This window comes from Carcharhinus amblyrhynchos, chromosome 22, assembly GCF_965287045.1.
Source record: "Carcharhinus amblyrhynchos chromosome 22, sCarAmb.v2.hapA, whole genome shotgun sequence".
In the NCBI taxonomy this organism is placed as follows: domain Eukaryota; kingdom Metazoa; phylum Chordata; class Chondrichthyes; order Carcharhiniformes; family Carcharhinidae; genus Carcharhinus; species Carcharhinus amblyrhynchos.
In genome coordinates this window covers 24,330,626-24,354,977 of record NC_137345.1, presented here as the reverse complement: position 1 = coordinate 24,354,977, position 24,352 = coordinate 24,330,626, and the positions used below count along the sequence as shown (strand labels likewise).

At 40.4% G+C, this 24,352-nt stretch overlaps 1 protein-coding gene across 2 annotated transcripts in view; it reads right to left on the bottom strand.

Annotated features, from left to right (window-relative positions):
* The window catches only part of LOC145357002 (TBC1 domain family member 22B-like), a 326,450-nt gene extending 305,268 nt beyond the window's left edge, over nucleotides 1-21,182 (bottom strand). The window contains exons 1-2 of one of the 2 annotated variants that reach the window (XM_080210039.1): nucleotides 20,904-21,182; nucleotides 12,459-12,515 (exon numbers count right to left, since the gene is read on the bottom strand). In XM_080210039.1, the coding sequence (XP_080066165.1) occupies nucleotides 12,459-12,515; nucleotides 20,904-20,959 (113 nt within the window). In that variant the 5' untranslated portion in view covers nucleotides 20,960-21,182. The remainder of the gene's footprint in view (nucleotides 1-12,458; nucleotides 12,516-20,903) is intronic. The other variant, XM_080210041.1, reaches the window with a different exon arrangement.
* Between the last annotated feature and the right edge of the window lie 3,170 nt (nucleotides 21,183-24,352).

The window sequence follows — 24,352 nt, the reverse complement described above, 5'->3', positions numbered from 1 at the left end:
TGTTAATAGATCAAATCTCAGGATCTTGAATCCAAGTTGCACATGGGGAACTCCTGTTACAAGGGATAATAGCAACCATAACTTGCTCACTTGAGCCTGGAGAGTTTGGTTTCAAATCCCACTCCAGAACCTGAGCACAAAGATCAAGGCTATCTGACACCATACCAAAGGGGGTGTTGCACTTCGAGAAGTCCAGTCTTTCAGGTGAGCTGTTAAAATGACCCATTCCCCAATGTTCTTCCAGAAGGTGAGTGAGATCCCATGACACTATTTGGAAGATCTGGTGTTTTTGGTATTTTCCTGACATAAGTATTCGGCAAAATGCTACAGGGTCGATTGTAAAAGATGTGATAATTGGATACTTAGAAAATAATGGTAGGACAGAGCAGAGTCAACAGAATTTATGAAAGGAAAATAATATGTTAAAAAACTGTTGAGTTTTTTTAGGTGGGAATTAGCAGATTAGATTTGAGAGAACCAGTGGATGTGGTATATTGGATTTTCAGAACGCTTCCAATAAAGTTCAACACAAGGGACTAGTAAGCGCAATTTGAATGCATGGGTCTGAGGATAATACGTAAACTAGGGTTGGTTAACAGATGGAAAAAAAAGGAGTAGAAATAACCAGATCATTCTAAGGTTGGCAATCTATGGCTAGTGGGTACTGCAAGGATCAGTGCTTGGGCCCAGCTATTCGCAATCTATATCAAATGATATAGATGTGCAGACCAAATGAAATGTTTCCAAATATGTTGATAATACAAAACTTAGTCAGAGTGGCACTTGTGAGGAGGCTGCTCAGAGGCTTTAATGGAACCTAGATAGGCTAAGAGCGGGTAAGAACATGGCAGATGGAATAAAATGTGGTGAAATGTGCAAAAATGTGAAATTTGGTTGGAAGAATAGAAATGCAGAATATTTAAATGAGAGATTGGATTTGTTGACTTCTAAAGGAAGCTGGGTGAACTTGTTCACAAGTCACTGAAAGCTAACATGCAGGTGTAACAAGCAGTTAGAAAGGCAAATAGTATGTTTGCCTTTATTGCAAGACAATGGGTACAAGAATAAAATGCTGCTGCTGTAGGACAGATCTGCTAGAGTGCACATGAAGCAGCGTTTGCAGCTTTGGTCTCCTTCCTCAACTGAATGAGACAACTGAAATTATTTTATTTGACATTAAAATGTTATTTAGAATAGGCAAATGAAGGAAATGGTATTGACTCATTTCAGGCATGATGGGATCCTTGGCCAAGAATAGTCATGGAGGCTACCAGCTTACAGCAGTAACAATAGCAGCAGCTTGCACAGACATTCATTGTTGAATAGGACAAGCAGACGTGGTGACCACCAGAGACCAGATAAGATAGTCAAGTCACCATGGAAACTAGTTTATTTTGTTACGGTCATAAGTAGGCTTACATAACACTACAATGAAGTTACTATGAAAATCCCCTAGTTGCCAGAATCCGACACCTGTTTGGATACACTACGAGAATTTAGCATGGCCAATGCACCTAACCAGCACATCTTTTGGACTGTGGAAGGAATCCAGAGGAAACTCACGCAGACACAGGGAGAACATGCAAACTCCACACAGACAGTGACCCAAGCCAGGAATTGAACCCAGGTCTCTGGCGCTGAGGCTGCAGTGCTAGTCTGTCTCAAGGCTGGAAGTTGAGCTGACAGGGAATCAAGGAGTTAAGAACTAGAAATGCGAGATAGTATCGAGAGATTCCTTGACTTGCTGAGGTTCTCTCACTCCCTTGCAAGTACTGAAAATAAATCTTTGCTTGTTTGAAACTCTCAGATTTTGGAATGGCCATTTTTTTAACTACATAAAGAAACAACACAGCGGGAATGCAACAAAGATTCACCAGATTGATCCACATTACAGTCTACTGCCTACTTCCTTTTATGCTTATCCATCCTCCTCTTCAATGGATCTAAACTGCAATCACATTGTGGTACTGTCTTCCACATTCTCACCACACTGGGGAAAAAAGGTTGTTCTAAATTCATAGTACACAGGAACATAGGAATTTGGAGCAGAAGCAGGCAAATTCAGTCCTTTGAGCCAATTCTGCATTAAGTCAGATCATGGTTGATCACTGCTGGTCTCAAATCCACCTCCCCACCTGTTCCCCATGTCCTTGTAACCTGCTTTTCCCATGTTACTTCTTGCTGGCTTTCTTGTGTTGGTTTTTCGGGTTTTCTCATCTCCCACAAATGAAAATATTCTTAATCTGTATACTCTATAAAAATCTTCCATCGTTTTAAAATCCTTGATCAGATTACTCGCGAGCCTTTTCTTTTCCTTCAGTTCTCTCTTTTCAGATAGAATTTCTCACACATCTCTGAACTCATCCTTGTCTCTGAATCTTAATTGTGCGTGTGTGTACATTTTTTCTTACTTGCAGAGTGAGAAATTCAATTTAAAACAACCCAGCAACAAAGCCTTTTTACTTAAAAGGTTAGGTTATTTCACTCTGCTGTTCTGTAAGTTACTTAAGAAAAAACAATGTCATTAATACATGTACACAAAGATTAAAATGAAGATAAATGATATCTATAAAAATTGAATCTGTTCAGTCCATTGTCAGTGCAGGGTTCATATTTTTGAAGTCAGGTTATTGCATTGTCTCAAGTGAGGGTTGTATGATTAGAATCCATGGCAGCTGCAGAAACCCTGTCGAATTGCCAGAGGTTGCTTTAACAGGGGAGCTTATTGGTGTCATCATGTTTACAGGGTGGTTCCTTAATTCTATTCTGCAGGCATGGCATTTTAAGCTTCACAATTACTTCACAGCCATCTGTATTCAGATGCCTTTCTCTGGCTCCCCTTGGATTGAAGCTTCTTCAAAATAGGGTTCACTCTGGATTTTCCAGCTCTTTTCATTACTTTTTGCAGGTAAACTAAAACAGTCACTGTTATCACGCGACCTGTACAAAATGCCAAGCCATTCCCGACATATAGCATCAACACATCAAAAGCCCTTCTCTCACCTGCGCTTTTGTACTGGCCAAGGCACAATTTATATTCTTACAATGAAGCATCAAAGGAACTTTGTTATCTTCTGTACAAGACCACAGTGAACCATAAATAAATTACAGATTATCTTTTATCCTCTCAGTAGAGACAATTCGGTCTGAAATCCGCAATTCTGCCTAGCAGCTTGTAGCCATTTCAAAACAGCCTTTAAAAAGTCAGTCCAAAGTTTTTTTTTAAAATGTAACTGTTAAACCAGTTTTCTAAAACGTTGGGCTGGATCTTGAGCGCACATTTGCAGCCACAAGATCGCAGGCAGGGATCAAGATCCAGTGAAACCCAGAAACTGCAAATCTCACCGTGAGATTGCAATCTCCTTGCATCCCTTGGCGGCAACATTCAGGTTCATGCACATAACAGGCTAGAACCTCATTTACATTCATTTAAATTTAATTAAAGACCCCCTTCCCCCCTCACCAGATCTTCCCCCTTCACAAGATTTTTGTCCGTCGCTGTCACAATGTCACATCAGTGAGGTTTACAACATGTTCCGACGTGAACCTGTCGTGGGGCTCCCTCTGGGGACACAAAGGTCACTTGGCAGTGCAAGTTTAAATTTTTTAGTTTGTTGCCATCCTCCACAAGGCTGGCCATCTCCCATTTCCCTTCTCCCCACCTAGAGGGATAGAATTTAAAAACAGCTACGCTGCAGCTGTATAAGGTGCTGGTGAAGCCACACCTGGAGTACTGTGTACACTTTTGGTCTCCTTATTTGAGAAAAGATATACTGGCACTGGAGAGGGTGCAGAGGAGATTCACTAGGTTGATTCCAGAGTTGAGGGTTGGCTTATGAGGAGGGACTGAGTAGACTGGGTTTATACTTGTTGGAATTCAGAAGAATGAGATGATCTTACAGAAATATATAAGATTATGGAAGGAATAAATTAAAAGCAGGGAAGTTGTTTCCACTGGCAGGTGAAGCTAGAATTGGGGGGCACGACCTCAAAATAAGGGGGAGCAGATTTAGGACTGAGTTGAGGAAGAACTTCTTCATCCAAAGGTTGTGAATCTGTGGAATTCTCTGCCCAGTGAAGCAGTTGAGGCTACCCCATTGAACGTTTTATAAGGCAAGGATAAATAAACTTTTAACAGTAAAGGAATTAAGGGTTATGGTGAGCTGGCAGGTAAATGAGGCGAGTCCATGAAAAGATCAGCCATGATCTTATTGAATGGCAGAGCAGGCTCGAAAAGCCAGATGGCCTACTCCTGCTCTTAGTTCTTATGTTCGCTCCCCCATGTGTCAGGTGACATCATTTAGAAATTATGGTTTTGATTCCAAAGTCATTAATATAAATAGTGAACAAGTGATCCCAGCATGGATGCTTGTAGAACACCACTTTCACCTAAAGCCACTTCAAACACCCCTAATTTCTGTCTTGATGTCAGTCAGCTACCCATAATGCTCAATGATTCCATATTCTTTGAAGAACAGTTCACAGTAAATAAATTATTTTCAACTGGGTACAGAGGGGTAGTAATATTTCCATAATGAGACTGTAAAATCAAAGAAATTTGACCAAGAATGGGATATTCAGTCTCTTGAGTCTGTGCTGCTCTTCTATAAGATCACAACCGAACAGATTGTGACCCTTAGCTACACTTTGCTGTATGCCCCATAACCATCAACTCCCTTGTTAATCAAAACATCAGCCCTGAATATATTCAATAACCCAGCCTCCACAATTCACTGGGGAAGACAAATGACCCTCAAGACAAAAAATTCCTCCTCAACACCATCTTAAATGGGAGTCCTCTTATTTTCAGACTGTGCCCTCAGTGGGGTAACTTCCTCTCAGGATCCACCCATCAAGCTCTCTCAGAATGACATCCATTCAAAAAGGTTATTTCTCATTTTTCTAGACTTGAGCATAGGCCCAATTTACTCAGCAATTCTTCAGAAGACAACCCTTCACCCCAAGAATTAGCCTTGTGCAGTTGTCTCAAATCTTTTTAAACACATCACTTTTAGCACCAGAATGCAGCATGAGATCTACTCTTAAAAATTTGATTTTACTAACCCCACCCCCCAATGTACTTGTGCATTATGTTGGCCTGTTCTTATTGTGGCACCAGTGCTTGCACATCATGAGTGTGCTGGGTTGTAGCTTGCAATGGCCAGTCCCATACAGTCCATCAGATGGGCATCTGAGAAGAGTGCAATACTTGGACTTGATTATTATTCAGGAAAAAGCCACCTCACAGAGGTTTGTGGAACAAAAGTAGGTCTTCATCTTGAGCACACACCATCAGGAGAGGGTGTTACGTTCTCTTTGCAAGTCCCCAAAAGTCTTTGCTCCTTGACCTAGCTTCCAGCACTACGTCATTTTGCACGGAGATGCTTCAGTTCTCCAATGCCCCCTTGAAGAAAAGATTGAAACAAACAAACAATGGTTTGTTCCATCTTGTTTAACTCCCGAAATTGTCTACTAAATTCCTTTTCCAATTTGTCCAGGTAGTCACAGAATTTGTTTAGATGGAACCCTTCTGTTTGACCTGTTGCTGGATTTTCTCCAGGTTTGAGAGGTGCTCAGTAATTTTGTACTTTAACCAGGAGGACCACAGGCCTAGTTTCAACTTGAATACATTTGCACTGATCATGTGAGACAAGACTGGTTCAGCTCATTAAATTTTGCACCTACGTCCATAAGAAATGCCAAGTCAGGCAACCAGGCATCATCCGACAACTTGCTGCACACCTCGTTTCACGATTTAAGAAAGCTGACAATTCAGGGCTCAGATCTCTGGGAGACTTTTCCTCGACTTAACCACCTCACATTTCCATGCAGGATTAGCTCAACGTTGGGTGGCATCAAATTTATTGAGTAACGATTTGAACAAGTGATGTTGCAGAGCTCTGGCATGAATTCAGTTGGCAATTTCAAACCAACTGTCATAAAATGAGAAAAGTCAATAACCTTGCCTCGCTCGCGCTTGTTGGTGGATAGCACACTGGTAACTGACAAAGGAGGGGTATCCAGGATCATTTCTGCAAAGTACCACAAAGCCTGCATTCATACCCTGCATTGACGGTGCACCATTACTTGCAATCGAAACCAATGTTCTCAGCTGCATACCTTGTAAATTCGCTGTTGACATCCTCATCTCTTATCACCTCTGAGTGGCAAAAGAGAAAGTCCTGCTTGGTTTTTACACAGTTGAATGCTGTACAAATGAAAACAATGGGCTACATCCATCGTGTCTGCTGACTCATCAAATCACCGTCAGAAACATTCATAGCCTGTTAAATCTTGGTATTTTTGCTGAGGTATCTCCTCAGGCAACAAATTCACCCTTCTGACTGCTGTTAAAGCATCAAGCAACATGCTCTTGATGGCCATCATAATTTCATCTTTGTTTATAAAGTATATAAACAAGGTGTAAGCAGGGACTATCATAGCTGGGACTCCTTGATAACTTCGCCTTCAGTGAACAGTTCCTTATATTTTGCCAGCTGATAGCTAATGTGAAAAGATGTCTTTTTGTTAGCTTTGCAAAGTTAGACTGTTGAGCTTGCAACATTGTCGTTAATTCTTCAACTTTCTTTGTTCAAATGACACTGTTTAAAGGGGAATTTTCTTGAAGTTTTGCATGCATTGTCTTGTGATGCTGCTCCAAATTACTTGTTTTACTCAAAGCTTCAATGTTGTCAACTGAGACAAACGGTCTTGCCTTTGACATTCCTGGTGGAACTGGTAGGTTTCTGCTCTCTTGAAGGTCCATGGCTTCTCACTCATTGTTTTGTCTTCACCCAGCTTAGTGTATGTTTTGGCACCTGCATTTCAGCAGTCAATGAGCTAATTCACTCGTCATCACAAGTAGCCCAAATCCCACACATTTTTGGCATGGTTCAGCAGTCAATGAACAGATTTGCACATCATCATGAGAACCCCAAATTCGACAGATTTTTGGTGCGGTTCGGCAGTCAATGAGCTGATTCACTCATCATCACAAGAAGTCAAGAGTCCTGCGCATTTTCAGCAATGGATCGGCTGCCAATGACAGTTGACTTTGAGACTCCAGGATTGACCTGTCAATTGCAACTGACTATTTGGAGATCACTAGTCTAATGAATCATCTCTGTGCTGCTTTTAATTGAAGTATACCTCTCTTTATTTAAAGAGATCAAAACCATACACAGGTTCCCAGATGTGATCTTGCCAATGCAACTACAGCAATATTTCACTACTTTTATACTCTATCCATCTTGCAATAAAGCAAACATTCCATTGGCCTTCCAAGTACTTACGTGCTACCTTTTCGTGATTCATCTATTAGATACAGATCCACCTCTACCATAGTATTTTTCAATCTCTTTCCATTTAAGTAATTCTGTTCTTCTCTAAACTGAATAACCTATTTTCCTACATTATGCTCCATCTGCCAAATTTTTGTCCATTCACTAACCCTATGTATCCCTTTGCAAACTTTGTGTCCCCCTCACAACCTGCTTTTCTACCCCTTTTCTATCGTCAGTGAATTTAGCTACAATCTACTCTGTTCCTTCATCCTAGTCATTGATATAGTTTGTAAATAATAACAGTACATAAACAGTAAATGTACTGTAGAATACAGCAGCTTAAAATCCAATCTAACATTGTTACATCTAGTATGCAAAGATTTGAGGAATATGTGTGCACATAAGATAAAGATCTGATTCTGTCTGTGCTGATGGATGTAAAGCCGTTAGAGTCAACATGCAGAGTAAACAACCAAACAGAGCACTTAGGGGAGTAAATAATACCCAAGTAAATGTGTGTGGTGGTCCATACTTTTTAAATATTCTCACGGCAGGAGGTCCACGGCCAGAAGTGTGTGCAGACACAACTGGAATGCAGATGTTTAGATGTTATCATTACTCCAAATCCATTATGCATAATAAACAAACAAATTTGAGTATGAATCATTGCATGGTACTGCAGAAACAATTGCATCATAAGAATCTCTACACTAGAAAAGCAGCGGCACCCAAAAAGTAGACTTAATATTTTAAATGCTTTGTTCTCTTTCTGCAAATTTCTACAACATGATTGTTGCTTATCTGAATTTGAAAACTCAGTGGCAAATCTCAGTCACGAGCAACAACACATTTGGGGAGCTAAGATCAGTACTGACTAAAGATCCAACACAACATGCGCCCAATTGAAAAAAAACCTGCTTCTGCCAGAATAGACTGTGGGATACCTTGGTAAATTAGAATCACTCCATTCAAATTCACTGTATGAACTTCAACATTTGACTTTTTCCTTATTCCTTCACAGGATGAGGGCATTGCTGCGGAGATTGGCATTTGTTACCCATCCCTAATTACCCTTTGAACTGATTTGCTTGGTCAGGCCATTTAGACAAAGAACAAAGAACAACCCAGCACGGGAAACAGGCCCTTCGGCCCAACGAGCCCGCGCCGCCGCATCACCCTACACCTATTCTACCCTGCATGTCTACGAATGGAACCCTACTCAGTCAGATTCAGGGAAGAAATAGTGTCAATTTGGTAAAAACCGATCAGCCTAAGAGCACATCTTTGGGGTGTGGGAGGAAACCGGAGTGCCCAGAGGAAACCCACGCAACCACAGGGAGAATGCGCAAACTCCCACAGACACAGGCCCAAATCCATGTGTCTGCACAGCCAGCAGTGCTAGTCACTGAGCTGTTGCGGCGCCCGTCTACCGGTCCAGGATCAAGCACACACACCGACATGAAGTACTAGGCCACTCCTGGACTTCCAAGAGCAGCCCACGCACGACCCGCCGTGTGCATGCCCCTCGCTTGACACGAGGTGGACCTCCACCTGTGGAATAAAGACAAAAAATATTAATCATACAGCCTGCCCTTCCGGTGTCTCCTGAGGTTTAACCCTATTTAATAGCCCCTACCATATCCCTCCATTCTCGTTTCACTCATGTGCCTATCTAACTGCATCTTAAACGAGTCCAACGTTCCTGCCTCCACCACCCTACTCGGTAGTGCATTCCAGACCCCCACAACTCTCTGCGTAAAGAACCTTCTTCTCACCTCCAAATTATACCTCCCCCCCTCACCCTTAAATGATGACCTCTCGTGTTCGTAGCCAGTCTAGGGAGCAGTCTCTCACTATTAACTCTATCTATTCCCTTCAGTATCTTATATACTTCTATCATGTCCCCTCTCAATCTCCGTCTTTCCAAGGAGAATAGCCCCAGTTTCTTCAATCTCTCCTCGTAACCCAGTCCCCCCATGCCAGGCAACATCCTGGTAAACCTCCTCTGCACCCTTTCCAGAGGGCAATTTCGGAGGGCAATTAAGACTCAACTACATTGCTGCGGCTCTGGAATCACATTTAGCTCAGATCAATTAAGGATGGCAGATTTCCTTCCCCAAAAGGGGACTGGTGACAACTGGTGATAGCTGAATATTTGAATTTATATTCCATCAACTGTCTTGATGGGATGTGAACCATGTCCCCAGAGCATTAGCCTGCACCTTTGGATTACATTGCCAATATGCCACCATCTCCCATGTTAGTTGCAAGTCACTTTCTGGTCAATAATATTCCTTAAGTTCGCAAGACACCCGTGACCAAATGAACAGGTGGAGTCCAGTGTAGCACCCGTTACATGCAACTGTGTTTCAGGAAATCACACAAGTTATTTCTCTGCTTTTCCCACCTGATTAGCTTCACTTCATTCGCTGGCAATGCTGTAATATAAAGCTACTTTCTGTGCTACATTATTAGTGTCCTTCATCTCCAACTTCAGAAAATTACTCTACTTTATCTGGATGGCTTTCTCCCATCTACAGATAACATCCTTATCCCCTCTTTAAATAACGTTGCCAATTTAGTATCAATGAATACTCAATTAGGGGCAGCTTCTGTTGTAGAATATCCATTAAAAACTCACTTAGATTTCAAGAGGGGGCCTCTTCATTCATCAGATTAGGCTGAGTTTGAAGCCAGGTGTGGACATTATTATGCTAGTCAGTTCCCAAATCATTGAAACTCCAGTAGGCCAAAAAATAATGAAGTATTTTCCCACAGAGAATCAAAAAGGTCAAGTGCAATATTGATCTTAATTCCTTCTCTGTGATGTTGCAAACCTGCTAAAAATTCTTCAAACCTTCTAATTTCCAAAAAAAACCATCTGATTTATTTTCCTCCAAATTGTCCTGCAGTGCATTTGACCAATGAAAACACTTAATTAACATGCTGAAATTCAGTGGTGCTGAATTTATTATATTTAGTTTAAATAAAAACTAGGCAAACCTTTCCACATTCCAAGATTTAACTTGTATAACATTACTGCTTCAACATAAAAATGCCAAAATGGCAATTCGAGACATCATGGGCTGGATTTTGAGAACAGAATAGCAAAAGAAATAGGAACAGAAGTAGGCTATTTGACCCTTTGAGCCTACTGCACTTTTCAAAAAGATAACTCAATTTTCTTATTCACCCCCCCCCCATATAATCCTCATCTCCCTTGTAGATCAAGTCCATCAAATTTTGCCACTGCCTTCTGGATCAAACAGAGGTCCCTCACATGCCTGGAACAACATCAGTGAAGTAATCTTCCCAGAGGGGACCTTTGAGCTCACCATCAGCAGGTGGACTCTCGATTCTGCCAAACCAGAAGACTAAAAGCTCAGAAGCTTCGGCAACCTCACTAGGAGGGATGGACATTGCGGAGACAAGACATGAACCACAGGCTCTCTGGACTGCATCGCAGGGATTATAAATCAGAATCTGGGGTGGTAAATCATACAGGGTGGAGGGGAACCCCTCAGTTGGAGTGCTATCAGCTGCAATGATGGCCTTTTAAAAATGCAACCACCTCACTTCGCAGTCTGGAACTTCTGGCTCCAAAGGTCCCCAGCCTGTTACATGGAGGCCACCTCTACTGAGAGGGTTGTAATTACATGAGGTGGAAGGTCCACTCTGCCATCAGCAAAATGGGCCTTAACATTAACAAGTAACATTGGGCCTTAACTATGCAAACTTGCTGCCCACCCCCATGGAGCCAGCAGCTAACCTTGCTTACCAACCCACCAGGAATGTTATAAGAACATAAGAAATAGGAGCAGGAGTAGGCCATCTAGCCCCTCGAGCCTGCTCCGCCATTCAATAAGATCATGGCTGATCTGTCGTGGCTCAGTTCCACTTTCCCGCCCTCTCCCCGTAACCCTTAATCCCCTTGCCTATCAAAAACCTATCAACCCGCGTCTTAAATATATTTAGCGAGGCAGCTTCCACCACTTCAACGGGCAGAGAATTCCAGAGATTCACCACCCTTTGAGTGAAGAAGTTCCTCCTCAACTCCGTTCTAAACCGCCCCCCCCTTTATCTTGGGCTGTGCCCTCTAGTCCTAGGAGGAGCTTTCCCATCATGGCCCCCTGCTATTCTGTCCCCATGTTCCTCATTCTCCAAGCCTGTCACCTTGGGATTGGGAAAATGCAGACCTATATTAAAGCACGTGTACTAGTCACGATTTTCAGGTAAAATTGCATATTGAAAATAAGTTACACCGAACTTAAACAAGTGACAGTCACAGAAAATGTTAAAGTATGTGCATTCGTAGCATGCACAAACTTCTCTCAAAAATTTACAAATCTTCATGGTATATTAGAAAAATCTCAAGAAGTGAGTTGAAAGAAGTAGATCTTGAGTAAAGAAAGTAACACAGAGCAAACACATTCATACATTCTGGCTATGTACACTACAGCCAAGATAGATACTGTAGATAGATTAACATTCTAGTTTAACATTCGGGCTAGAGAGCAAGTGTAGGGAAGCCTAGCAACATTTCATTCAATACCATTTCTAATTTAAATAACATACTGCAGAATACCATCCACCAACAAGGATATAATGAAGAGATTTAAGTAAGTTAAATTCCAGCATTTACATCTGCTATCCGATGAACACTTCTGGTACCAACTTCTAATACAAATATATTGTTCTCTGAACAGGAACCTAATAGCAATCTTAGCTTTCCAATGTTGCTGAAAATGGCACTCAAACTTTTGAACACACTTTTAATTTGTTTTAACATAAATTGCATGTAACTGCAACAAAACTGATAATGAGCATCATCACACCATGAAATACACAATCTTGTACTGCAGGAGTTCTATTGCCAAAATACTTATGCTTTAATTGTTAATCAATAATATTTGGTCTGACCTCCCAAAGTAGGCTTCACAATAAGAACCCTTAATTAATTACAGTTGAGCTTCTGGCCCACTGATTTGAGCTTAAACAAATCAATTAGGTGACTCTTGTATTTTTCTATTGTTGTACAATAAAGCACAATGCTAGGTCCAATGCATATTTACCATAAATCAATTCCTCTGTCACTTGACAAAGCTATGGCCACATTAACAGGAAGAAGGTGATTTAAAGTAAAAAACAGAACAACAAATTATACTGCCAACCTACTTTTTGTGTAGCCGGGGGTCAAATGGAGGATGTTGTGCTCCATAAACTTGTTGTATACTAAAGGAAACAAAAAGAGAAAGACATGCCATATAAGTGTAAAAAATGAATTTAAAAAGCATCATCTACACTTCATATTGCAGATCTGAGGAAAAAACCCAAGTGATACCATTCATGAATTGTGTGGATAGTATTTTGCGATGTGTACATACAAGGTCTTTGAAAATGTAAAAAAGAATTACAAGTCAACCCAATTGTCAAGAGACAGAAATGCTACTATTTTCCTGACAATGGTCCCTGCTTCAGAATACGATAGAGCACAGCTTCAAATAAACAGTAATAGGTCAATCACAGTGCAGAGAAACAATAGACAAAAGATGTGTAAGTTACAGCCATGAAAAAACGTAGTCCAGAATGAAATGAGTTGAATGTGTTTGCCCTTCAAGTGCACTTCAGTTCTGACACTGGGCACCAATAAGATTACCAACTCTTTACACAAGTCAGTTTTAAATTTCATGATATAAATGACAATTGTCAACAGAGTGAGTGGGCAAGGACCTGGCAGATGGAGTATAATGTTAGCAAATGTGAGGTTATCCACTTTGGTAGAAATAATAGTAGGAGGGATTATTTAAAAGGTGAAAAGCTGCAGCATGCTACAGTGCAGAGGGACCTGGGGGTCCTTGTGCACAAATCGCAAAAACCCAGTCTGCAGGTGCAGCGGGTGATCAAGAAGGCGAATGGAATGTTGGCCTTTATAGTGAGGGGGATAGAACATAAAAGCAAGGAGGTCTTGCTGCAACCGTACAGGGTACTGGTGAGGCCGCAGCTGGAGTACTGTGTGCAGTTTCGGTCGCCGCACTTGCAGAACGATATATTGGCCTTGGAGGGAGTGCAGAGAAGGTTCACTAGACTGATACCGGAGATGAGGGGGTTAGCCTATGAAGAGAGATTGAATAGACTGGGTCTGTACTCGTTGGAATTTAGAAGGCTGAGGGGGGATCTTATAGAGACATACAAGAATAATGAAGTGGATAGATAGGGTAGAGGTAGAGAGATTCTTCCCACTTAGAAAGGATAGCAGGACTAGAGGGCACAGCCTCAAAATAAGGGAGGGGAGGGGCAGTTTAGATCAGAGTTGAGGAGGAACTCCTTCACTCAAAGGGTGGTGAATCTCTGGAATTCTCTGCCCACTGAAGTGGTGGAGGCTACCTCGCTGAATATATTTAAGTCACGGGCAGATAGGTTTCTGATAGACAAGGGAATTAAGGGTTATGGTGAGAAAGTGGGAAAGTGGAACTGACCCACTTCAGATCAGCCACGATCTTGTTGAATGGCAGGGCAGGTTCGAAGGTCTACTCCTGCTCCTATTTCTTACGTTCTTATGTAAATTAGTAAGAATACCAGATGACTAGGAATGACTTCCAAATGTGACAAAAAAAAGGAAACGATCTTGTCAAAAGATCAGAAAACTAAAATGCCATCTGGAATCCTCTACAGACCATACTTTTTTTAGATACAGGAATCTTACTGATAAGAGATATTTATTTCAACTATCACCGCATGATAACACTCAACAGTATGGGAGCTCACAGATTATTAGATCATTAACAGAAAATAATGTCTGATGCCATAAAATATTAGAGATTTTCAGCTGAAAAGAAATTTATGATTTTGAAAGATAGTCACAGGTATGTTATTAAGTCAATTTAAATGGCCACCTCAAATTCCCACCTCAGGACCCATGCTTTCCACTGGTAGAGTCAAGGAGCACCACTAACGTCAAGAAATGTCAAGGAGCAAATAACCGTCTTCCTAGCAAGCCCAGTGATAGACCAGGAAGTTGCCTCCAAGGTTCTCAACATTATAAGAAAAATACCAAACAAGCCAAAAGTGAAGCAGTACCAGCACTCAGTTATGTCACTCTTGTGCATTACCCAGAGATTGTTTATTCCCATTGCCAGAGCTCCAGATATGTGTTAGACAGGGGATACCCCATGAAATTGAAGTAACGAAAAAAATAAAATACAGTTTGCAAAATTGTGGGAGTGAAGATGACCAAAGAATCAGAAATAATTTAGTTAGCTAAGCAAGGAAGTAGAGTCTAGTTTGTAGAGAGAATTTTTTAAAAATTAAAACATTAGGAGTATGAAGAAAGCAGGTTACATTATGGTGGTATACTTCATTATCAAGTCACTGGTGCTAATCCTCAGCTTACATATTAGTCCCTTGCTTTGGCCAATATTGTTACGACTCATTGTGTGTCAATCACTGGTAACACCAAGGCCCCATTTACCTATAGTTGATCATTCTGACTCTTCAGCAGGAAAAAAAATCAGCTCCTTCTAAAATGCGCAAGAACATTTCCTTCTTGGCTGACAAATCACAACAAACTCCTCGATCTCCAGTTTCCCAATTCACAGTGTAGCCATAAAGACAATTACAGCTAATTCACGTCTGCCACAAACAAGACTGGCAATTAGTTAACGGTGAGTCACTATTATTTGTCAATATCAAATAAACACAACCGCTAAGAATTCAATGACAAATTTTAAACAACTAGTCACTTTCTCTGTCTGTTTGACAATGTTCCAAATCTGGGACAAGGAGCAGATGATAAACTGACATGCTGTCACTGTATAATAAATTGGTCAATAAACTAGTCAACAGTAAACTTTCCATCACACTGTGATGTTACAAAACCAGGGCCACAGAAACAACCATATCTACAAGGCTCATATTCACTATAAAATGGGAAGTAAAAGAGGAATATAAAATGTTAAAATTGAAGTAAAACCACAAGTGCAGAACACAAAATAGGAATCCTTTATTCTTTTGCCAGAGAAAATACTTGCTATACAGCCTTAATAAGCTGCTTAATGTATCTGCTTTGCTGCTGTAAAAAGTTGCAAACTGTTTATCATCAGAACTCCCTAGCTTAGTGAAAAATAACTTGTAAAAATAAATAAACATTATAGTCATTTAAAGAAGATGGACTTTGATATTCAGTAACTGCAAAAATATTTTTCTCAGCCAGAGACCAGCATTTTCAATTAAAGCAACACTAAACTCCTCAGTTGGTAGCTACAGTAAGTCAGGATTTGACTTAAATTATTTTGTTAACAATTCATAACTTCCTATTCCGACTGCATTATTCTGCATAAACAATCATATTACAGTGAAGGAGCAGTGAAAATCCTTTTGAAAACACAGCAATTTCCAAACAAAATGCATATATTCTAAACCCAAGTTTTAAGTTTAAGTATATTTATTAGTGTCACAAGTAGGCTTACATTAACACTGCAATGAAATTACTGTGAAAATCCTCTAGTTGCCACACTCCAGCACCCACCTCTTTGGGTACACTGAAGGAGAATTAGGTATGACCGATGCATCTAACCAGCACATCGTTTGGAATGTGGGAGAAAATCAGAGCACCCAGAGTAAACCTACAGAGACACGGGAAGAAAGTGCAAAGTCTGCACAGACATTGACCAAAGCTGGGAATTAAACCTGGGTCTCTGGCGCTGTGAGGCAGCAGTACTAACCACTGCTAGCCATCGTGCCACCAGTAAACCTACCCCATGAATAAAGCAAGCAGCAATGAGGGAAAACCTCATTGGGTCAACGCTGAAGAGTTACAAAATATTCAAAGGCTGCAATCTATTTATCTGCTTGTTTCCAGCCAAAGCAACTACATGCTGGTTCTGATGGCTGCAGACAGAACATTTAGCAGTCCACCACAATTTTACAATAAAACCAAAACTAAAATGAATCATTGAAGCAACAAATCAACTATTTCATTTGACATATGATCATCAGCAACAAAGGTATCTACAGATATCAGCTTCACTGAGCTAATATGACTTAGGATACTTAAAACAATAATTTTATACCGGGAATATCAGCTACATTTTTGAGGATATGGATCATAACAAGCAAGAGATCAATTAGGAAAAATTACTATATAAATTATTAATTAATGTTTCTGTAGACAGCAGTTTTTTTTCACATCTTGGTACCATTCTGATCGCAGTTTTAATTCTAAAATTGCCCATGAAGAATTTTCACATTTAAGCTTTTTTATTTTGAAAAAGTGCCAAGTGACTTATTCCTGACAATAATATGGATTTAAAACATTTCTGCAAAACGTTTGCAATAGGCACCTCAGATTTTAATGATTTGTATGATGAACTATAGAAATTTATTGCTTCATTGTAGCGATTAAAAGAATGCTCATATCCTTGTTCTTACAGCTCTCAGCATGTTACATTTAAATGAAGTCAAATAAATCCAAAGAGTAAGACACGTAACAAGCTATTTAAAATCCAAATATGCAGAAGTAAAATCATTTAACACAACCATGATTTTAAGAGTGATGAGCTATTATTACATGGAAACACTCTCAATTGTCAATTAAACAAATGGAATCTTACAAACACTCTTCTCTGATATAGAGGAAATTGTTTTACAGACACACAGTCAATTCCCAGTACATTCAATCTCAACAGATACCTGAAGTCTAATTGCAGCACATCAACAGGGCAGGTAAAATTGGACCCAAGACCACTGTCCACTTGTGCTAAGCTTACTGCACCAGATTCTACTGAACAGCTTCAGATATTGACTTGCATTTTCTGCATTTACATTGTTCTCTGGCTGAGGAATATCAGACAATAATCTATTTTGAGCCTCTAATTTTATAACATTAGGCTTAAAAGCAGGCTTGATTAACTAAAATTCAAATATTTCCCAAGATTTAGTAGCTTATTACTATGCCTACAGTACATATACCACCATATGCTATCAAATTCAACATGTACTGGAGGAAATAACAGACCACACATTCTTTGCACTGTGGAAGTGTAGATAAAACTATTTTCCAAAGAGGTTTAAAGTGGCAAGCCAATTTTCCAGATCTGGGGGGATGGGGGGGGTCCTGAGTAAGATGCCCTTTCGGACAGTCGATGCAGACTCAATGGGCCAAATGGCCTTCTTCTGTACTGTAGGGGATCTATAGAACAAAAAGGTATAAGCCATCTGCAAAGGAGAACAGTATTTCTGTCTTACATGCAAAAACAAAAACAAAGAATGCTGGAAAAACCCACCAAGTCCATTAGCATCTGCATGGAGTGAAAAGGGCCAACAACTGAGTCTGTATGACTCTTCGTCAGAGCTAAAGGGATTGGATTCTATAAGCTGGGACAAGAACAGAAAGTCAATAAGTAATGGAAACTAGGAGAGATTGCAACAAAGCAAACTGAAGAACAAGTGACAGCCTGTTGTGGAAATGGGAGGGAGTGAAGGTTTTTGCACTGGGACAAAAAACGTTTGGGCTATATTAAAGAAAAGGTAAAATGGTGGAGAATGGTCAGTGTAAAGTTGATGAACTCAATGTTGAGTCCTGAGGACTAATGTACCAAATTGGAAGATGAGGTGCTGCTCCACCAGTTTGCATTGGGCTTCACTGGAGCATTGCAGCAGGCCCAAGCTGGGCATGACAGCAAGATACTGAGTTAAATTAGCAAGTGACAGGAAGAATGGGATCATGTTTGCAGGCTGAGCAAAGGTATTCACAAAGCAGTCACCCAGTCTGTATTTAGTCTCCCCAGTGTACAGCAGACCGCATTGGGAACAGCAAATACAGTAGACCAAATTGAAGTGCAAGTGAAATGTTGCTTCACTTTAAGGCAGTACTTGGGGCCTTGAATGGTCAGGAAGGAGTAAATAAAAGGACAGATGTTGCAGCTTCTGAAATGCAGGGGAAGGTGGCATGGAACAAGGAGGAGAAGTGGACGTGATGGAGGAATGGACCAGGGAATCATGGTAGGAGAGGTCCCTGTAGCATGCTACTGGGGGTGAGAGATGTATTTCATAATGACATCATGCTGGAGTTGGCAGAAGTGGCGGAGCATGATCCAAAGAACTTCTGTCTTTGTCTGTTTAAAGCAAGCAGCTGGTAAGCATACCTAGGTGGATAAAGAAAGGCCAAGGAACATGTCTATATCCACGTGACTGCATCAGATGCGTTCAAACTTCATAATCAAAATTATTGTGCTGTATGGCTCATAATATTTCACATACTGTCAGTGTCATATTAGTAACAACAACATAGCTCTACAACTGTCACCTTATCATAACATAACTAGCACATCAGAGTAAGAGCTATTCTGCGTAAGAGTTAATGCCAACTTGAAAGATAAATTTCTTTTTGACAAAGTGTCTCCAATAGAGCTGAATTACAAGAATTTGGAAGTCACAAAAATCATGCTACCAATTAATTTTCCAGATGTTTCCAAAGCCACCCAAATGTTCAACACTAATGAGCTAATTAAGTGTAATACCGAAAACATCTTCCAGGGTGACCTTGCTATCACAATTATAATCATATCTGGAAAGATTAAAATTTGAAATAAATACTTATAAAACTAAAGGTGGGAAAACAAAGTAATTCAGTTAATTTATTGATGCAGTTGAGTTGCAATTAAGCAGCTCAGATTCCTCAGTCGAAGTATATTTTCAGTGCAATGCCAAAACCAGGCTTAGAAAATTGTACTTGCTGTATTAACTCACCTGGAAATTATCTAAATACATCAAAGTGTAAAAAGGCTAACTGCACTATAGAAACATACAATAATCAGGATCAGCATTCTGTGGACATCAGCATGCAGATGGGCATTCCTGAATTTAGAAGTTCTAACAGCATATATTATCCATTTGCAGTTAGAACTTTGGAATACAGGAGAGCTTTACATGATCTAGAACCTGTTATCTACAGTGTAAATTCACCCTATAATCAAGGTATATTTACTGAAAACAGGCCACAGTAATAAAACCAGTAGTAAAAATAAGCATCAAGAAATTATCAAGTTTGTTAAATTAAGTTTTCATTTGTTTTGCTTATCTGTAAATATATCAATTTCACAAAGGTAATGATAAACCATGAAATTTGACAGGTCAGATTACAGAAGAATGGTTCAATTGTTTGAAAGTACCAGCCTTGAGGATTGAACACATTTGACATGTTTTGCAAAATTAGATAAATCCCCATCCGCTGTGCATTGTGATTTGACATTAAATATTCATCAAAAAAACTAATTAAAATCATACAACAAATATCAGTTTTGCTGAAAAATTAAATATAAAATTGAAGAAAATGTAATTATGGACAGTTTTCCAATGTAAACAGCTGATGTAAACAACGTAAACAGTCAGATGTAGAAAAAAAATACATAAATACTCTGATACATGCCATTTTGATATAAAATGTTCAGATATTTTAACAAAATTTACCTATTTCATTGGAAAAGAATAATCTTGAAAGGAGATAGTGAGCAAGTAGGAAAATAATGTTTGACCAACTGGCTAATATGGAGATGGCCTAGGCTGGGTAAATTTAGCAGGTCAGAGCTCTAACGAAGAGTCATCAAAACATTGGCTCTATTCTCTCTCCACAGATGCTGACTGATCTGCTGAGTTTCTTCAGCATTTTCTATTTTTCTTTTAAATTTCAGCATCCACAGTATTTTGCCTTTATGTTATGGAGAAGGCCTATGTTGTGTACTTTTGATTTCTGGCCAAATATGATTGCCTTTTATAGGCAAGAGGTGCCCAATTCATTTATCAGCTTGACATCTCCAACATTGAACCAGCCATTTCAAAAGTTACACATTGATGTAAACACAACCCAATTTCAATCAAATTCAAAAGAGGAAAACCAAGAAGACAGCTAAGGGTTAGCAATAGAGAGTTAGCCAACTACAGCTTCTAGCAAGGATACTCACACCAAAATTGCAATTACCATCACTGTGTGAAGTTTGAATAGCACTGAAAACGTGCACAGAAACTAGAAGCATGAGTATGCCATTCAGTCCTTTGAGCCTGCCCCACCATTCATTTTGATCATGGCTGATCAAAATCAATATCCCAATCCCCCTTGCCCCATATATCTTGATCCCTATAGCCCCAAGAATTATATCTAATTTCTTCTTGAAATCAGACATTTTGGCCTCGACTACTTTCAGTGATAGCGTAGATTCACCACCCTCTGGCGGTAAAGAGATTTCCCCTCACTTCTGTCCAAATAGGTTTATCACTTGTCTTCAAACAATGACCCCTACTTCCAGGCTCCCCCACCATCAGGAACATTCTTTCTGAATCTACCCTGTTAGAATTTTAAGTTTCTATGAGAACAAAAAAAGACCAGAGCTGACAAAACATTTTCAAATAAGTGCATCAAGCAGGTGTTGCCTTGTGCCTCTTCCTCTGTTATTGCTAAGCTCGGCACTGGGTGCAGAAATAAATATGGGAAGGGGGGGTGGAAATGACAACCCTGCAAACGCAAAGAAGCAAATGGCAGACAGCAAGAAGATCAGCCAGGTGGAGAGAAAGGTGCAGTAGCAGCAGGGAATTGAGGCTGTCCCGGACTCAGTAAGCACTTGCACGAACCTTCCGGGAACCTTGGTGTTCCGCTTCCAGAACTGCCTCCTGCCATCGCTCGCCATCACCTCCCCCTTTCCCCCTCCCCCTGACAAGGCCAGCCGGCTGCTCTACAACCGCTTCGACCCCGAAAAGGCGGCTGACTTTTTAATAAAGCACATTTAAACGAAAACTTGCACCGCCAAACGGACTGTTTGACGTCGCCGCCGGGAAAAACATTAAAATCTGACATAAATTCTGAAAACTCTACAGGCAGCCGCCATCTTGGCGTCCGAAGCGACGCTGCTTCCCGATTGGCCCCACCCCCAGCAACTCGGCCGTCCAATCCGCCGCTACGGTATTCAGAAGTGGGCCGTCTCCTTGGCGACGCCGTGGGCTGATTGACAGGCGGATTCAGGCAGATGTCCTCAAGAGCAGAGACCTGGAACCCAGCCTCTCTCTGTCACAGCAGCACTGAATTACACCTCAATACAAGATGGAGAGATTAGATTGCTTGCAGCTATCAATGTTGACAGGTCATTGCCTTATTTGCCTTTCTACTCAGTAACACTAGAGGGATGCAGTCCAGTCCCAATTCAAAAGCCAATCTCTAAGTGCAATTTAAAGCCAAATGATCCAAACTTTCAAATTAATTTAAATTGAAATGAGATCTTGAAAATTCAAAATTGCTATTAAAAGGATTGCTATCCGTAAATAGGCACCAATTCTGATATGTTTCAGTTCAAGGGAATAAATGATAGCACAGTGGTTAGCACTGCTGCCTCACAGCATCAGGGCTTGGGTCACTATCTGTGCAGAGTCTGGACGTTCTCCCCGTGTCCACATGGGTTTCCTCCCACAGTCTGAAAGATGTGTTGGTTACATACATTGCCTATGTTAAAATTCTCCCTCAGTGCACCCGAACAGGTGCCAAGTGAGGCAGCTCAGGGATTTTCACAGTAGCTTCATTGCAGTGTTAATATAAACCTACTTGTGACACTGATTAATAAACAAACACAACAGCACTGAATTACTCTTCGTTACAAGCTGGAGAGATTAGATTGCTTCCAGTTATCAATGTTGAGAGGTCATTGCCTTATTTGCTTTTCTCACAGTGTCACTGAAGGATGCAGTCTTGTTCCAGTACAGCAAAACTTGAAGTGCAATTTAAAGCCAAATGATACAAAATTCCAAATTAATTTTAATTTAATGGGATCTTACGAACTTAAACTACTTTTTAAAGAAATTTCTATGTTGGACCAATCTCCAAGTAGACACCAATTTTGATATTTTCCTCTCAAGGGAATAAAGACACATTCTCCTCACGTCTGCATAGGTTTCTTCCAGGTGCTCTAGTTTCCTACCACAGTCAAAAGATGCGCAGGTTAGGTGAATTGGCCATGTTAAATTGCATCTTAGTGAATGAAATTAGCAGAGCAAATACCTGGAGATATTGGAATAGAGCCTGAGTGGAATTGTTGTCATTACAGATTTATTGGGCTGAATAGCCTCCTACATTATAGAAATTCTACAGTGAAATAGATCTTGAAATAAATCCTCAACAAATTCCCTCCCTTCATTTGCCTGCACTTCAAGTACAGCATCTAAATCCAGAGTACCAGTGGACCTGATACTCCCATTTTTATGTACAGGTGAGGCTCCCTGATTGGGCAGGCAATTATGACCAATTTTTTTTAGACCAACCAAATAAACGAAATCAAATTAACGAGGGGACAAATGAAAATGCGTGACTCCCAAAATGAGAGGAACCACCCAAAACGAAAAGACGAAGTGGAAAGGAAACTTAAAGCATCAAATCAAAATTAAAGGGGTCAATAATGCATTCCAGTCCCTGTGGTGCCCAGCGGCATGGAAGGCATTAACAGTGTCCTCAGACACTGCATGCTCCCTCTCCAGGTGAACCTGGCTGCAAATATAGCTGCGGTAGACTGGCAGACAGTCAGGTCGGAAACTCCCTCAGTCACTCGCTGCTTGGACCTGTTTATGGCAAGCTTTGCCAGGCCCAAGAGCAGGTTCACAAGAATATCCTCCTCCTTCCCCAGCTCCTTCCACACAGGGTGCATTATGACCTCAAACAGGCAGCTCATTCTCCAAGAGGCGAACCTCATGTCTTGTTGAAGTTGTTACAGTTTGATGAAGGATATCCACCTGAGATGTTAATGCCATCTCTCTCCTCACAGATACTGACTGACTTGCTGAGAATTTCCAGCATTTTCTGCTTTTATTTCAGATTTTCAGCATCTGCAAGTATTTTGCATTTCCTTCGTGTTTCTGTGAAGGAATGCCGATAATCACCTGTGCAATATTAATTACATTTAAATGTGTGCATAAAAGCAAAATACTGTGGATGCTGGAATTCTGAAATAAGAATGGAAAGTGGATAAACTCGGCATGCCACTGTGGAGGGAAAATATAGTTACCATTTGGAACATAGAAGGGTCATATGGACTCAAAATATTGTGCAAATGTAGATTAACTTTAAGAATGTTACGGATGTAGAATGGGCATGAAGATAAACCTTGCAACATTATGGGTAAAAATTCAATTCCCAAGAAATTTGCCTGATTATGATCCAATGAATTGTCTTGAGAAACTATACTAGTCAACAGTGCTACATAAATTAAACTTGCTGACAAAATTCAAGTCAATTTAATGGATCAATATATTACGCTATAAATTATCCAACTTGCATCTTGCTGAGTGATTACTACAGCAACCCAATCTGTTCAGGGAACCAAATCATAAATTGGCATGGAAAGTGTTATGTGGTTCCCAGAAGTTCTAAATAATCACACTTTTAGACACAAAATTCTGGAGCTTTCATTCAATGTATTCACAGATCTCAGTTTGTGCTGTAACCGATACATTGTTACTCAGCCCCTAACCATCTTTTTTAGCAGTCCCTTGGGATCAAGGGTGAATTGCTTTCTCTCTGTTTCAATGGGCTCTGGAAGAGCTGATAATTACATTGTGCAATCTGCAGACTCTGTGACATGTGAGGCGGATAGTACTTGATGGGCTGAGCTATTTGAAGGTTTGCGCACTCCCTCTGACATCTCGACTTTGCCTTTACACACTTCCAACAGTGTCTCAATGTGCTCAGTACCATCCTGGATTAACCTTCTCCATTGTGGTTGGTCAGAAACCAGGGTCTCCTATGAGTTGACAGGTATGTTTGACCTCTACATTGAGGACATCCCTAAAGCATTTCCACTGTCTTCTTGGAAGCTTCCTGCCACAACCAAGCTGTAGTGTAGTGAAGTGATGTGGTATTCTGGATGTACATGAGCATAACAATGTAGTTCCTAGCTATTTATGAATAACAGAACAATATAACAGAAATAATAAAATGGGCTGCTTAATCAAAATGGATGCAATTGTAGATAGTTTTATTCTACAGAATGGCATTAGGAAAAACTGTCCTAATGTCTTTACAGAAGTTTATATTGATTGTATGG